This window comes from Anthonomus grandis, chromosome 22 (assembly GCF_022605725.1).
Source record: "Anthonomus grandis grandis chromosome 22, icAntGran1.3, whole genome shotgun sequence".
Taxonomy (NCBI): Eukaryota; Metazoa; Arthropoda; class Insecta; order Coleoptera; family Curculionidae; genus Anthonomus; species Anthonomus grandis.
The window spans coordinates 32,690,982-32,708,609 of record NC_065567.1 but is presented as its reverse complement, the minus strand read 5'-3'; the positions used below and the strand labels follow the sequence as shown (position 1 = coordinate 32,708,609).

Sequence of the window (17,628 nt, the reverse complement as noted above, 5' to 3'; positions counted from 1 at the left end):
TTAGTTGAAAAGTGCAAATACTGTTAATTTGGGAATTATGGCTGAAACTGTGAATGTCGCTTATGATACTCGCGATCCGGCGTCTCAAGTGCTTTTGAACTACGCCAAAAAGCATCCTGTAAGTTTTTTTTATTATTTTAATATTCCTCCGATTTTGAATAAAATTATTATCTAAATAGATCTGATTGTAAATTAATTGCTTGTACATCAGACTTTTTAGTTTTATAGTAGAAATAAGCAAAACATTTGTATATATTCGTGTTAGTCTTTTAACATTTAAGAAGCTGTAACAAAGTTTACTATGGAGTCGAGCTTCTGAGTCTCACCATTCCATAGGAGTTGCGTGCACAACAACTCTTGAAACCAATTCAGCAGCTAGGCGCAGCAGTACGTGCAGCACCTGCGCAGCATCTTACTGCGATTTGACGCATGTCCTATCGAATCGGCTAAGTGTTGTTGAATATCATTTTCTTAAGAGGGATGTTGTAAGATATTTAAATCTAATTCATTCGTCCAGGTCTAATTTTTTTCAGAGTTTCTACCTGAAAATTTTTGAGAATTCTCCAAGTCATTTATTAATCTACTTTGATAAAACCCGATTGTGTCTTCATCCTCTCCCTTCATCCGGGATCTCAGTGAAATTATTCAGTCTCTTGTTAGTAGCAAGTTAACGAGATTCAATAATTAGTGAGGGAAATGTTTTTTTTAATTATGGTTATTGGTTCTAATTCTTAAGCTCCACTGGATTCATGAAATTACTTATCAAGTTTTCCCTTCGAATTAGACTCACACTATGAAACTTCAATTCATTCATACGATTGAGAATGGGTCTTATATAGCCAACAGCTAGAAGTTCAGGTCTAACTTTCCTTACTGCTACAGTACTTTTCTTGATTCTACATTGCAGGACAACGATGATAGCATAACAACCGATGGTGGTAACCCCGTTGGAGTGAGAGAAGCCAGTTTAACTGTAGGTTACCATGGACCTATCCTCCTTCAGGATACTGTGTTGATTGATGAGCTAACTCATTTCAGTAGAGAAAGGATTCCAGAACGAGTGGTGCATGCAAAAGGTGGTGCTGCTTTTGGATATTTCGAAGTAACTCATGATATAACTCAGTATTCTGCTGCAAGTGTTTTCAGTGAGATTGGGAAGAAGACACCTATAGCTGTGAGGTAGGTATCGATAGTACTGGAGAAGGATAAGTTGATTAATAGATTTGTAATAGATTCTCTCAAGTTGCTGGAGAACGTGGCTATGCAGATACTTATAGAGATCTACGTGGCTTTGCCATAAAATTTTATACTGAAGATGGAATATGGGATTTGGTGGGTAATAATAGTCCGATATTTTTCGTTAATGATGCTATTAATTTCCCGATGTTCATTCATGCCCTTAAAAGGTAATTAATAAGTTACAAGGTGACCTTTATAGTAAATAAAACTGATGTGTAGGAATCCAGTGACAAACATTCGCCCGGACTATGATGCCTTTTGGGACTTTGTGTCTCTTAGGCCAGAAAGCACTCATCAAACTCTACAGCTTTTTACTGATAGAGGTATCCCTGCTAGTTACAGAAAAATGCATGGGTATGGAGCTAACACTTTCTCGTTAATCAATGCAGAGGGAAAGTTTTTCTATTGCAAATTTCACTACAGAAGTGACCAACGTAAGTTCTTTTGCATATTCAGGATCAAAATATTGATCACCCTTTTTAGCCATTGAAAATTTAAGTCAAGCCGAAGCCGATCGGCTTGCAGGAGTGCAATCAGACTACTATATTAGAGATCTTTATGACGCAATCCAAAATGGAGACTATCCCTCTTGGTCTTTTTATATACAGGTAATATTTAAAAAATTGAGGGACAATTAATCTTATGCTTACTTTCTTTGAAGGTTATGACTCCAGAGCAAGCAGCCAAAAACCCTTACGATCCTTTTGACAACTCAAAGGTATGGCTCCATGGGGATTATCCATTGATTCCTGTGGGAAGATTTGTCTTGAACAAGAATCCCACCAATTATTTTGCAGAAGTTGAACAGTTGGCTTTTGACGTTTCTCATGTTATTCCTGGTAAGCACTATACAGTTTAACTAGTAAATAGCTATTAGTTAATAAAGGGTGTTTCAATAAGGAGGCAAGATTTGAATTATGCGCCATGTTTGATAGTCATAATATTATATGATTATGACGTGACAAATTAAAAGTTAGCAGATGGGAGTTAGTAAACAAACGCATCCTGAATGTCAAAAATTATTATCAAAATGCGAGTTTAATTGCCACTATTCGTAAAGTGCGTCCACTGTTCCGTCGAAATAATGATCCTTATTTATCTACTGTGAAAAAAATAATTAAAAAATTGGAAAGTATTGGTTCAGATACCGATGTGCAATACACGATACGAGCTTATGGTTGTTCAGAACAAAATATCACGCGAGAATGTAACAAAAAGGCCAGAGACATCAATTCGTCATCTGAGACAAGAATTGGACTTTACAATAAACACTCTTCAGTGAATCATCTCTAAAGATTTACAAATTCGAACTGACTTAACAACTTCTGCCAGCAGACCATGAACAGCGTGAAAAAAATAATTAAAAAATTGAAAAGTATTGGTTCGGATACCGATGTGCAATACACGATACGAGCTTATGGTTGTTCAGAACAAAATATCACGCGAGAATGTAACAAAAAGGCCAGAGACATCAATTCGTCATCGGAGACAAGAATTGGACTTTACAACAAACACTCTTCAGTGAATCATCTCTAAAGATTTACAAATTCCAACTGACTCAACAACTTCTGCCAGCAGACTATGAACAGCGAAGAGAAATCACCAATTGGACCCTTGAGCAACCAGCTGATTTTGCAAACAAAATCACTTTCAGTGATGAGGTCCATTTTCACCTGGATGGCTTCGTTAATAGGCAAAAATATCGCATTTGGGGCTTAGAAAATCCACCACTGATCATCACAAAGCAATGCATCTACAACGTGCCACTGTATGGTGTACATTATAGTCTAGAGTTCGTTCTTCTTCGAAATCGAAGAAGGTGCAGTTCTTGTACCTCATTTGGAAGCTATTGATCTTGACGATATGTGGTATCAGCAGGACGGTCTCATTTGTCACTCCACTCGTGAAACATTGACGATCTTGCACGAGTTTGCTCCTGGTCGTGTCATTTCCCGATTTGATGACCAGAATTGGTCTCCACGCTGTTGCGATTTGGCGCCTTTAGACTTCTGGCTGTGGGTTTATCTGAAGTCACAGGTTTATGCTAATAAGCCTGTAACCATCGAATCATTAAAAAACGAAATTAGATGCTGTATTAATGAAATACCACCACATATATACAATGATGTTAAAAATTTAAAGCCGTGGCGGCCATAAGATATTTTGTTTCATACAAGATTTCCAAATGTATATTCTCTGAATCAATAAATATTTCAATACTTTGCTAGAGAAAAACCATGTTTCATTGAACATTGAAATCTTGTGCTTTTATTGAAACACTTTATAAAACAAAATCAAGACAGAGTATCAGAAGGAGATGAAATAAAATTAAAACTCATTAAACTACACTAATTCACCATGAAAATATTAAAATATCTTTAACAATGGATGAGGTTGACTTCAAGTCTTAAGAAGTAGTTGAAGAATTGATGCCAACCACCTGGAAGAAATAGAAAATGACTTTCCATTACATGGACAAAATGAAAAATTAGGTCATCTGCTTAAAAGAAACATTCAAAAATGGAAGTTTCAATCATTGAATATAAAAATATATTCCAGGCAGTCTTAAGAAAAAGTTGAAGAACAGGCACTAGTATAGGTAAGAATTCACTATAAACTGCCCGGAAGAAATAAAAAATGACTCTCAATTGCCTGACAAAAAAGGTCAATTTCAATTGGAAGAATTAAAACATGACTCTCAACTGCTTGGAAAATAAGTCAGTTGTCGGGAATTAATAAAAAATGGCTCTTAATTGCTTGGAATAAAAGGAAAATGAGGTTAATTGTCTGGACGAAATAGAACATGACTCTTAATTGCTTGGACAAAAATAAAAATGAGCCTAATTGCCTGGAAGACCTAAAACATGACTCTCAATTACTTGAAAAAAAAAATAAGAACAATTGCCTGAAAGTAATAGGACATGATTCTCAATTGCTTAGAAAAAAAATATAGTCAATTGCCTGGACATAATAAAAAATGACTAAATAATTGCTTTTAAAAAATAAGGTCAATTGCGTAGACGAAATAGAACATAACTCTCAATTGATTGGAAAAAAAAAAGAACATGACTCTCAACTGCTTGGAAAATAAGTCAGTTGCCGAGAATTATTAAAAAATGGCTCTTAAACGCTTGGAAAAAAAGAAAATTAGGTTAATTGCCTGGACGAAATAGAATATGATTCTCAATTACTTAGGAAAAGAGAAAAATAAGGACAATTGCCTGAAAGTAATAGGACATGATTCTCAATTGCTTGGAAAAAAAGAAAAATGAGCCTAATTGCCTGGAAAAATCAAAACATCGACTCTCAACTGCTTGGAAAATAAGTCAGTTGCCGGGAATTAATAAAAAATGGCTCTTAAACGCTTGAAGCAAAAGGAAAATGAGTTTAATTGCCTGGACGAAATAGAACATGACTCTCAATTACTTAGAAAAAGAGAAAAATAAGGACAATTGACTAGACGTAATAGAAAGTAACACTAAATTACTTGCAAAAAGGTCAATTTGCGGCAAAATTAGGTCAACTGCTTGAAAAAAGAGAAAATTATTGTATTTACTTCTAAAAGATTAAAAAACCGCCTTTGACTACTTCAATATTTTTAAAAAAATTCTTCCAGGCAGTTTAAATCATGCGTGAAATAAGATTTTTGATCTAATATTAATAAATTGGTTCAACTGTTTGGGAGAATAATAATATTATTTGAGCTACCTGAATGAAATTGGAAAATGCCATCCACTACCTGGAAGAAATGAAAAATTAAATAATTGCAACGATGGCAACTGCCTAGAAAAAAATTACAAATTAGGCTAAGTGCCTAAAGAAAAAAAAATGAAAATCTCAGTATTTGCTTCTAAAACGTTAAAGAACAGTCTACAATCAATAAAAGTCTTCCAGATATGTGAAGTCTTATTTGAACCAAGTAAAATGTGAAACGGTGTTGAACTGCCTGGAAAAAAATAAAAATTAAGTTAACAAACTGTATTTAATTATATGTTTTTATTTGTTTTGTTCTTGCGGACTTTATTTTAAAAAATATATAAAAAAATGGGTTCAACTACTTGGATTATTTCTAGTGCCTGAATAAAACAGAAAATTACTGCAACAGTCCAACAATTAAGCAATGATGGAATTGCAACTGCCTGAAATAAATAAGAAAACTAAACAATTGACTTGACCAAAAGGAACTATATATACTAAGAAATGACCTCCAGTGCCTAAAAAAAATGAAACATTAAGGAAATTGCCTATTTGATTGTAAACGGTGAAAGAACTTATGTGTTTCTTTCAGGCAGTTTAATTAATTTGAAAAAATCAAATTTTTTACGACATAGAGGAGGAAAAATATTATTACAACTGACCGTACAAGCCTGTGCAAGGTTTTCCTAATTTAATTCTTTCAGGAAGTTGAATTAGTCTGAAATAAGCGGAACTTTTTTTTATGTCAAAAATGAATAATGAGTAACTACTTGAAAGAACAAAAATGTTATTTCAACTGGCTGCGAAAAAAAATGATGTCAACTACCTGGAAAAGGTGAACATTGAAAAAAACAAAAAAATTACGTCATGAAACTGCAACTAAAGTTAACGTATGTTTAAGGTAGACGGAGATGCCGGGACATCTGGTAAATACGAAAAAAAAATCTAGTTCAAACTGACTTTCTAGTGGCATTGAACACATGCCTTTATCGGCCACCAAAATTAAATTGACCAGTCAATCTGAAAAACTAAAAATATCTTTTTGGGTAAAGGACATCCAAAAATATAATGTCTGTTTATTATTTACTATGGCCGGTATAAAATTATCGAAAAAAATCACGTTTATTATTATGATTACACAACTAGCTTTTATTTGGATGCGAGAATCACTCTGGTATTTTAGTTGTGGTGACTACCAGTTCTCACGAATACGATTTATCGAGTATCCATGACAAAAGGATTTAAAAAAAGCAGTGACATAAAATGTTGTATAATCACAAAAATTATTTTTAATTTTAGGAATTGACTTCTCGCCGGATAGAATGCTCCAGGGTAGAATCTTTAACTATGGAGATACACACAGATATAGATTAGGCATCAATAGTACCCAATTGCCTGTGAATGCACCATTTCAGGTATTCATTCCCAGGCTGCGCTGCAAATAAAACGTTTGCTGCGCAGCTCTATGATCCACTACTTATTTAGGTTACTTAGTCATAACTTTTCTATATAAGATTCTTTAAAAACCATAACTCACATTTGCTGAAGTTTTAATAGTAAAAAAGATTAATAGACCCCAAGCCGGAGCAATAAAAACCCGTTTATTTATTAGTAATTTAATCTTTAGTACGCACTTAACAAGGTTTTTGTGGTTTAAAAATTAATTTTCGAAATATTTTATGACTTTTAAATAATTTTAGATACACAACTATAACAGAGATGGACACTCTACGTTGGTGAGTCAAGGGGGGGCGCCGAACTACTTTCCGAACAGCTTTAATGGCCCTAAAAAAGACAAGAGGGCCAAGGCCCTGTTTCCTAGGGTTCCATTGGTTGGCACCACTGATAGAATTGACAATGGACTTATTGATAATTATAGTCAGGCTAGACTGTTATGGACACGGGTAAGAACTAAGATATTTCCGGAAATGATTGGGAGTGTTGAGCAGAAAATTTCATTAATCATATTTGATCCTGAAATAGTTAAGTGATGTTATAAAATTATTAAAAGAACTTTTAAATTTGGCAAACGATTATGAAAGAACTATAAATGAAGCAGTATTTTTCTCTGAAATGTGTGACTAGTGTCCGTCTAAGGAGGTTTGCCTACTAGTGAAAATTCAGTGAAGCATACGATTCGCTGAAAGAATTCCATAAAATATTTTCAAATTTTGCAGATGATCATGAAGAAACTAACGATTTCTATCAATCCTAATTAGTCCTATTGTTGGAACCTTTGGTGTGATACTCAAATCACGAGACAGTTTTAAGACTAACCAAAACTCTTTATTTTATTCTTGACACGTGTTTCCCTAACGATGTTAGTATCTTCTAGAGAAGAATAAAACTGAACTAAAACTACTTACAAGTGGTCTTATATACTAGTATGATGTAACTAATAAAGCGAAAAATCCAATGAAGCTGCTGACTGGTTAAAGTTTCAACACCAACTAAACTATACAATCTGCCTGAGGATGTTTTCCATCCTGAAATTGATATTTTTAAGTACGGAAATTTTAAAGTAAATAGCCAGAATCAGAATTACATCTTTCGCAAAACCCTCATCAACTCATATCAGAGTGATCATCAAGTGCTTAAATATGGACAGATTGACAAGAGATTAATGATTTTATTGAGTTACAACAATCCTGTAATTTGGACATTTATTATCGTCAATATATTGGCACCTGACGATCAAAATGAGGTCATTCTTGAACCTTGAGATACCCTGGTGTCTGCTTCAGCTAAGATCGAAGGAGTCATTTAAATCCTTGCAGTTGAAGTTAAGATATTGGAAGTTTTATTATAGGAGCTCATGTACTTAACACAATCAATAATCCTTGGCAAATCTGCTTAAGTAACTAAACCGCCTATAAGAACTATATAGCTTTCAATCAAACAGTTGAGTTTAGGCTGGCATTCGGTTTATCCCATAAATGCTTTCTAAATATTCTTAACTCTTTAGAATAAATAAAAATTTACTTTATGTCAGTTGTGTTTGATCCTGTCATTCCGTACACTTGCTGATCAAGAATCACACTATTTCGATCATTAAGTGCTCTGATTCACAAGAAATTAATAATTTTATTGAGTAAAGGCACTCCTATGATTTGGGCATTTTTTACTACAGGATTTCCTAAACTCAACACAATCAATCATGTTTGGCAAATTCGTCAATATCTCGGCACTTGGAGATCAAAATGCGGTCATTCTTAAACCTTGAGATACCCTGATGTGTGCTTCAACTATGATCGAAGGAGTCATTTAAATCCATGCAGTTGAAGTTAAGATATTGGAATTTTTATCATAGGAGCTCCTGTACTTAACACAATCAATCACTTTTGACAAATCTAGTTAAGTCCTGCAAGAACTAGGAACTTTGGACAGTTGAGTTTAGACTGGTGTTCGGTTTATCCCATAAAAGCTTTTTAAATATTCTTAACTCCTTAGAATAAATAAAAATTTACTTTATGTCAGTTGTGTTTGATCCTGTCATTCCGTACACTTGCTGATCAAGAATCACACTATTTCGATCATTAAGTGCTCTGATTCACAAGAAATTAATAATTTTATTGAGTAAAGGCACTCCTATGATTTGGGCATTTTTTACTACAGGATTTTCTAAACTCAACACAATCAATCATGTTTGGCAAATTCGTCAATATCTCGGCACTTGGAGATCAAAATGCGGTCATTCTTAAACCTTGAGATACCCTGATGTCTGCTTCAACTATGATCGAAGAAGTCATTTAAATCCTTGCAGTTGAAGTTGCAATCATGTTTGGCAAATTCGTCAATATCTTGGCACTTGGAAATCAAAACGCGGTCATTCTTGAAGCTTGAGATCACCTGATTTCTGCTTCAATTATGATCAAAGAAATTATTGAAATCCTTGCAGTAGAATTTAGGATATTGGGAATTTTATTATAGGAGCTCCTGTACTTAACACACCTTTGATAAATCTAGTTAAGTCCTGCAAGAACTAGGAACTTTAGATAGTTGAGTTTAGACTGGTGTTCGGTTTATCCCATCTCTTAAAATAGGCTCTATAAAGATTCTTAACTTTTGGAACAAATAAAATGTACTTCTAAGCAGTTTTTGTGAAACCGTGACTTTTAAAAAGTTCAATCAGATATTCCAAAGTTTCTGGTATAGGAATGTTTGGGAACATAGACGATACATCGAAAGAAAAATGGATTTGTAAAATGGATTCACTTAAAACTAAACTTTAATGTCTCAAATTGCTTTACCAAAAAATGTTGTAAGTTGGAGATCCTATAATGGAGACAATTGGTTTTATTTTATTGCCAGGTTTATGGATTTTTGCTAAACAATATAATTCTGGAATTGTTGGGTTCTAAAGTTGTGACCTGAATTTATCTGAAGAGGACATTTAGAGGAAGGTTTTTGCAGTCATTTAATGCTGTCTGAACTCCTAATTATACTAAAATAAATCCCATCTTCTGCATCATGTGATGGGATTAGGTAATGATTTTCATTGACCAGCATGCAATAACGTTGTCATACCGTCCCAGGCAGTTCGTCAACCGTCATAGAATTTATTTGTCGTCGATTTATATACAATGACATCACTCTAGTGATTATATAGTGATTAAATTGCTTTATAGGTGATCAAAGAAGATGAAAGAAACAGGACCATAGAAAACATCTTGAACTGGTTGAAGCAAACTAACAGTGTGATCGCTGAACGTGCCATTGAGAACTTATTTGAGAAAGTGGATGCTCAACTGGGTGCTCGCCTTAGGGAGGGATTGAAGACCCAGTCGAATTTACCCACTCACGTTTTGTTATAAGTACCTCGCTATCTAAATGTTTCTTCATGTTGGATAAAGGCAAAAAATATTTAAACAAATAAAGCAGAATGTATAAAAAGTACCTTGTTTTTTAAATTCCCTTCCTTATATGGTGGTACTTCAGAGTACCGATATCCCTAATATAGTAGCAAGAAAGCATAAGTGACCAGAGGTTAATGCGGCTCAGCACATTAGAACCATAAAAGACGCTTTTGACGACTCTCTTAATTTAATGCATTTTGCAGTGATGCCACATTTTCTCAAAATTTTACCTATATTGGATTAGATTTTTTTTACATTATTAAGACATTTAATAACCTACTATGATAGTAGAAGAGAGAATATAAAAATAATTGTAAAACTTCCAGGTTCACCTCTAAGAGAAACAAGGAAGGAACTAATTAGTTTTTTCTTGAGAAAACCAGACCCAGAATTTAATTTACTCTATTTCTTTAAAAAAAAATAGAGTGAGGGTGAGGGAAAGTTTCAATTCCATATCCCATTGGTCTATAAAGGTAGAAGACAGCCTTCTTCTATTCTATGACAGCCTACATTATGAATTAAAGAAAAATAGCGAACTGAGGCAACATGGCGTGTTAGTATGCCACAATGACTTTCAGTATGTGGGTTTAACATATAATAGGGGCATTTAGGACACACTCTTATTCAGTAATAGGATTTGTTAACTTCTTGCAGTTTATGCACTCCTGGTAAAAATGCCACGTGAGGGCCTCCTCCCACGCAAGCATAAGAGTCCGAAAATAGTAAATACCAAATAGTAAATAATATATATATACAGAGAGAAGTTTTAAATTATTTGTTGAAAATCTTAGACTCAATGGTCACAGAAAATCACCGCGTCTGCAGTGAGCCTAATTACGTCAAAATTAAGCCAATTCATATATTAAGAAATATGGTAGAAATTTAAGCATTTAATTAATGATTCTCATATTGATTTTAGACCCAATATTCGCAGAAAATTTAAATTACCTAAAAATGATTGTGTGTAGAAAGAATAAAACCGTAAGAAGAATTGATTCAGATATTAAGTAATAATTTAAATGCGGTATAGATTCAAAAAATCTTGTTTAAATACTACTTCATGATCATCCATTAATTTATGCTCCTTGACTGAAATATTTATGCACATTTACGTGCACAAAATAACATTTAAAATTAAGTTCCTAAATGCTCTTACTGTCGACGTGCAGAAAGTGATATTACATCCAAGTTTTTCATCAGATTTCCAAGCACCGAAGGGATGCAATGTTAGTCGATATACCTCAATTTTCTTTCCTAGGACGGTAATAAAACTTGTTTACACTATTTTGCTAGCTATGCACCTCCATAAAAACTGGTATATAGGCAATCCAAACTGGAATATGAATCTTGATTCAGGCAGTTCTGGCAATGTGAAATAATCTCATTGCGTAAGACGTTTTAAAATTAGCTTTAACAAAATACATAAGCGTAAGTTTAAAATAACATTTTTCCAGATGATAAACTGTAAGAGATTAGTTCTAAATTAAAGTCAAGTAGACAAACACTTGAAAATTGTTAGACGCTGCTTTTTTTCGGACGAATTAATGTTGGAACTTAATTGGAAACGCGTATTAGCAGACGAAAACTTCAAACAACGTTAATTGGTTTCTAATATATTTCTATTGAACAAAAGATTTCCCTAGGCCATCTAAATATGAAAGTGAATTGATAAATAAGATTTTAATAAATTATAGGATAGCATAAAAACTAAATTAAACCAAATTTTTTGCATTGGTTTACCAGAGAAGAAACGCCTTGACCGGAAAGATCTGGGTTACCATTACGGACTTGCTTATACCCACTTCGAAGTTGAGTATAACCATTAACCGTCTAGTAAAAGGTACGGAATGACGGAATTGATCGAATAATTACCGCACGGTTTATATTTAACGAATAATATAGTAATTAGTAAAGTTACTCACTTGTGCGCTTTCAAAACCGTGTTTTAAGTGAAAATGTGTGGAAATGGTGTCTAGTGTAATTTCATTTTTGGATTGGGAGGATAACTTGGAACAATGCTTACTTTACCGGAAAAACAAGGGTAAATTCCTACTTTGTTGTTATCAAAGTGCTAAGAAAAACATTAATATTAAATAAGTTATTAAAAAAAACTCAATCATAAATCAAACCGGGAACTACCCTAATCATTTCCACTGAGGGCTCATAACATGTCATTGGCAATTTAAATGTTGGTACGTCAAATAAATTTGACAATTAAGTGGATGAGTGAGACTAAGACCGAGAATAATAAATGTCAAAATTCATAATACAAAAAGGGTTTTTACCATCCCCTGCCTACTTAAACGCAAAGTCCAAAGTTATTTTGAATCCTTGAAATATTTTTATGAAATAAAAAACGAATGTTCCTTGGAATATTTTCTAGAATTCTGATGTTAAGTTTAAACTTATCCAAGCAAAAGTTTGGGAAATATTGATTATTTGTGGCAGTGGTGACTAAAATGCTCTTCTCCAAGGTCACTACTCACTTTAAAGTCCAATATTGCAAAAACTAATTGGAATATTCTTATAAAATAAAATGCATGATTTAAGCAAATTTTTTTGAAAAATTGGCCATTTTCGGCAATAGTGACCAAGACCAGCATCTCAAAAACTATGTAGTTAAGATATTCTTGTGGAATAAAAAGGGACTCACACACTAAGCATTTTTACAAATTAAATCTGTCTTAAGTACTTTTTTTAAAGAAAAATGCAGTGCATTATTTTAATTAAGTCTAAGTTCATCAACCTTTCACAATGAATGAAACAAAAATGGAAACGTCCAAGAGTTTTGATCATTTTTAAATCATCTTTTAAACATTTGAGTGAAAATGTGTGGAAATGTTGTTTATTGTAAACCTTTACCGGAAAAATAAGGATAAATGCTTGTTCCATTATTATTAGAATGCTAAGAGCTGCTTAGCTCAATTTAGGACCAAAAGCTGAATTCAGATTTTTAACTGGACACTTATGTCATTACTTATAAAAAGAGTATTCCTACAGTCGTAATATAAAAAAAAAAATCAAAGAAAAAACATAATTAAATAAATTATTAAGAGAGTATCAAATAATAAAAGAAGGTCAATAATGAATCAAATTTCTCGCCACATCCCCGAACCATTATTACTGATTTCTCATAAACTGTGATTAACGATTTAAATCTTGGTACGTCAACCAAATTTGACAATTAAGTGTATGAGTGGAACTAAGGCAATTAAAAACGTGAAAATTGGCATAAAAAAAGGGTTTTTACCACCCCCTACTTACTTAAACGCAAAATCAAAAAGGAATAGTATTGGCAGAAATCCTCAATTTTTACTGCTTTAACGTTTTCCATGCATAAATCCTTACCAGCTTAACATACTACTTCCTTTTTATTAGCACAAAAGCATTTTTCGTGATTGATTACTGCTTTAACGTTTACTACACACAAATCCTTAGCAGCCTCTTGGCATTTTTCTTTTTTATTTATTAATTTGGCATTTTCTTGACATACATTCTTAGGAGGTTTTTGAAACACTAGCATATGGGCATTTTTTGATTATTGTGTACTGCTTTAAAGTTTTCCACACACAACTTCTTAGCAATATCTTGACACACTTCCTAATTTTTATCAGTATTTAGACATTTTTCATTAATATTTACTAATTTGGCATTTTCCACATATAACTTCTTAGCTTTACAATCGTTGAGTTTCTTTTGGTCTTCACATTTCATTATTTGAGATTTCTCTTCTTTCTTTTTTTCTTTAGTGGACTTCCTTCGCTTTTTCACGAAGCAACCATGCAGTTTCAGTAGGGCTTCTCTACAATCATTCTCAGAGAATTCATCTGATTTGGCCCATTTATTATTGAAAACCTCTTTGCAAATTGTACTATTTGATGCATTACATATAAAGGAGTATTGCCTATTGCTTTGATATTTTCCATACCTACCACTTTATCAGCACATGGGCATTTTTCATTATCATTTTCTGATTAGATGCCATATATACACTCTTAAGAGCATCATTAATTTTCTTCTTGTGCTTATATAAAACTAATTGGGATTTTCCTTCTTTCTTCTTTTAGTGGATTTCTTTTTTTTCTACTTCATAAGGGGCATATTGAGACGGATTTGGCTTACTTCTTGTTACAAACCTCTTTGCAATTCGTACTATTTGTTTCAGAAGTATCTTAGTCTTTTGCAGAAGAAATTATCTTTTGTACTATCCCATTTTGAAGGTGATTTTGTTTACAGAAGCTCTTTTGTATTTATCTTTTGGAAGATCAGTACAATTTGCCTTCTTATTGAAATATATTGTACTATTACGTTCAGATTTGGTTCTCCTGATTTCAACATCTTTTTTAGCAGATGATATCTTTGATTCAGATTTGCATTTCCTTAAGAAATCTAAATGTACAGAATCATCTCTGTCTTCATCTTGTGCAGTATATTTATTTTTGCAAACTGTATTATTACACTTTGAAGGCTTTTCTTCACATGACTTCACAGAAGCTCATTTGCATTTGGCTTGTAGAGGGTCGGTACAATTTGTCTTCTTTCAATTCCTCTGGTTTCTTCTGGTTTTAACATCTTTTTTAGCAGACGATAATCTTTGAATCAGATTTGGATTTCCTTAAGAATTCTAAATGTACAGAAGCATTTCTGTCTTCTTCTCCTGGAGTACACCTCATTTAGTACAATTAATTTTTTTATTGGAAGTAAAAGAAGTACTCGGATTTGATTCATATTTCCTTAAAGAGGCTCTTCTACTTGCTTCAGTAGGGTTAAAACAATTTAATTTTTTACTAGTAGTACTACACTACAAAATCGATTTCTCTGAGCTTTAGTTTTAGAAGTTCTTAGGCTAGATTCAGATTTGTTTGAAGGATAAACTCATTGGTCAGAGGTGTTAATGCATTTCTCAGACTACCCAATTAATTTGTATAGAGCCACTTGGTGGCTTTGGTTCCTTATTTGTACAAGGCTCCGTACAATTACAATTGTTTTTAGCTTCCTTCATGTACTTGAAAGCATTTTGAACTTTAGCTTGGTTAAAGTAACCGTTAAAATATTACGCTGCCCTCTTGGCCTTCTTTATCCAGATTTTCCAACTACTTGCATCAATTAGTCCCATTAAAAGCCGGTGAAGTTTGGTGGACGGCGTTTTCTACTGGTTGAGATTTGCACCTTTTTTGGAAGATGCTTGGCTCCTGAAAAATGAATTCTACTTATGCTGATAAAAGTGAGGAAGTGTGTCAAAAACCTTTTAAAAATGTATGTCTGGAAAACGCCATTTTAATAAATAATAGTAAAAAATATGCTGACAAAAATGAAGAAGTATGCGTGGAAAACGTTAAAGCAGTAAACAATAATAAAAACTGCCCATGCACCCATCAAAATGTGTGTCAGAAAATTGAAGAAGTAAGCTGTAAATGTGAGAAGGTTAAGGAAGCAATGAAATGTATTAAATTTCTCTATTTTAAATTAATAAATCTTAATGAGGCACCAAAAGAACAAATTTATGTGAAGTCAGAAATTAAAGCCATCTTAAATAACATCCAAAATGTGTTTGATCATTTTTAAATAACTTGAATGAAACAAAAATAGGTCCTAAAGCTATAAATACGTACGATCATTAAACATATATAATAAATATTACAAAATAGGCCAATCCTTCTTTAATTACCCATGACATTTAGCATCATCCGCACATCCTCTTTGAGACCTTTATGCCCAGCAAGCGCCATAAGCATCTGTATTACGTAATTTTTAATTAAAGTCATTTGGTAAAAAAAAAATTGTTGGGTTGGGTTATCTGGGTATAATAATGGCCACAATGCTTTTTGAACGTTTACATTTAACAAGATGGCGTCCGCCGTCATTTTAACAGGCATGACATATGTCAGGCTTGTGTTCACTGACTCTTATTGATCTTTGCCAAGATTCATGTTTGATAGTCTGAAATTACGGGTGCCATTTGGAAATACTATTGAGTACTTTATTATAGATATATTTGACATTTATTTGTCCGAAACGTACTACAGTGTACACAAATTATTAAATATATGGTTTCTTTTCAGGTCTGACTGGAACTAAGAAGCAATAGTCTATACCAGTTAGAAAAACTGAAAAAATGCTTCCAAACGACACTACTAGAGGTCTGATGGACACAGCAGTAAACGCTCTTACTCCCCCTAACTCCCCTATGCTTTCCAATATGCTGGCGCCCGCATTAACCCTTGCAGGGATTCTACCCTGGATTGTGCCAGGAATCAGGATTGCAGTGGGGTTGGTTCAGATGATTAACCAGATGGTGTTCATGGCAGGATTAGGAGCTTTAATTAGAGGATACATTTTTGATGCCAGACCCGATGAACATGTTATTTACGTAAATCATGGTTATGGTAACCATGGACATTCGAAGCATCGGCCTGCGGAACATTATTAATTAATATTGTAAATATTTAGCTATTTCTTATTTAGGTAAAAGTAAGGCACTAGTTTTAATTATTTTAAGTTATATATATTTAGCTATAGCACTCAGGTTTCTAGCTAAATAGGTTTTTATAAGATATATTATGTTGTACCTATTGGTTTTTGTAAATAAAATAATATTTATTAAATTTTGTGTGACTTTATCGAACGTGCAGTGTGAACAAAAATTAGGAATGCTGTATATCGAAAACTGTTAGAGAAGAAAAATGGTTGAATGAGAAAAGCTAAGCTTTGGGCAATTGTATTGTAAGTAAATACCGTTTAGTTTACAATTTTCTGTCCTTTATTTTTGAGATATTTTGAAAAAATTAAATTGATACATTTTTGAAAATATCCTATAGTTTTTTTTTATTTGTGGCAACCTTTTCAAGACATCCTGGAAAAGACTTTTTATATACGAAAGGATTTTGTGTTCAGATTTTATTGCCAACGTTTTGGTTTTTCAAATTATCATTAATTTTGTATTTTTTTTAATTAATTTTTTATATCCATAAGGGACTATTTAAATGAATAAATATGATATCTAAAAATGTGGCATTATAATTTTAATAAGATTCAATTTTTATTTAGGAATGAAATTTATAAAAATAAATAAATAGGGAGGTTTTCGAAAAAACGCTCAGACACGTCGATTACTTGCTTATTTTTTTCAATAAAAACAAACTAGACAGGGTGTGTCATGTAATAGTGGTCAATATCAACTTTTTTATTTTAAATACGACACCCTTAATTTTTGGATCTTTCAGTATATTCTCGACATATTTCATGTACAATATCCTATATCAATTTTCAACTGTTTTGGAGATATTAAGTGTTATTTCCGATTTATGCAAAAATTTGTTACAATACACTTAATATTTATTTTACATTTCAGTTTTTATAATAAGAAAGTAAACATAAACCACTTCAACATACCTTCTTACAGATATGAAATAAAAAATAAATAAATAAAATTGTGTTCTTCACTTTGGTTTAAGATGCTTGCCCTTGAAAATTATTATCTGTCAGCAATAGTTATCAATCCCATAGTCTTTGGAATTTCCTTAACTGCTTGTCAGAACAATCGTCCATTTAACATAAACGCATAAAATATTAATTCTACATATGATTGGCCACAAATGCAAGTTGCTCGTTTATTCCATGATAAATTTCCCCATTTTCTTCATATATCCCAAGGGACGATTAGTAAAATAGAGAAGCAATTGCGAATGCAATAACTGATGATACCAAATTGGATATTATGCTTGAGTTTGAGAAAAATTTACATACTGCTGGTCGAAAAGCAGCGTCAATGTTCGATGTAAGCCATTCATCGATCATTCGAACATTGAAAGAAAATAAAATGCATCTCTCTAGATTG

The 17,628-nt window shown here is 32.8% G+C and overlaps 2 protein-coding genes across 3 annotated transcripts in view; one reads left to right on the top strand and one right to left on the bottom strand.

The window, feature by feature from the left end:
* Nucleotides 1–17,628, bottom strand: part of LOC126748129 (xaa-Pro aminopeptidase 1-like) — a 46,457-nt gene that overhangs the window by 27,455 nt on the left and 1,374 nt on the right. The gene's annotated exons all lie outside the window — the stretch shown is intronic.
* On the top strand, nucleotides 5–9,831 carry LOC126748131 (catalase-like). Its single transcript, XM_050457162.1, has 9 exons — nucleotides 5–118; nucleotides 908–1,179; nucleotides 1,233–1,406; nucleotides 1,459–1,673; nucleotides 1,723–1,847; nucleotides 1,901–2,078; nucleotides 6,235–6,350; nucleotides 6,636–6,839; nucleotides 9,564–9,831. Exons 1-9 carry the CDS (start codon nucleotides 38–40, stop codon nucleotides 9,747–9,749), a joined length of 1,551 nt encoding a protein of 516 aa, XP_050313119.1. The 5' UTR covers nucleotides 5–37; the 3' UTR covers nucleotides 9,750–9,831.

Coding starts and splice junctions, on each gene's coding strand:
- LOC126748131 (XM_050457162.1), top strand. CDS start 38: ATGGCTGAAACTGTGAATGTCGCTTATGATACTCGCGATCCGGCGTCT. Junction 1,848..1,900: donor CTTGGTCTTTTTATATACAG/GTAATATTTAAA, acceptor CTTTCTTTGAAG/GTTATGACTCCAGAGCAAGC. Junction 6,351..6,635: donor CTGTGAATGCACCATTTCAG/GTATTCATTCCC, acceptor AAATAATTTTAG/ATACACAACTATAACAGAGA.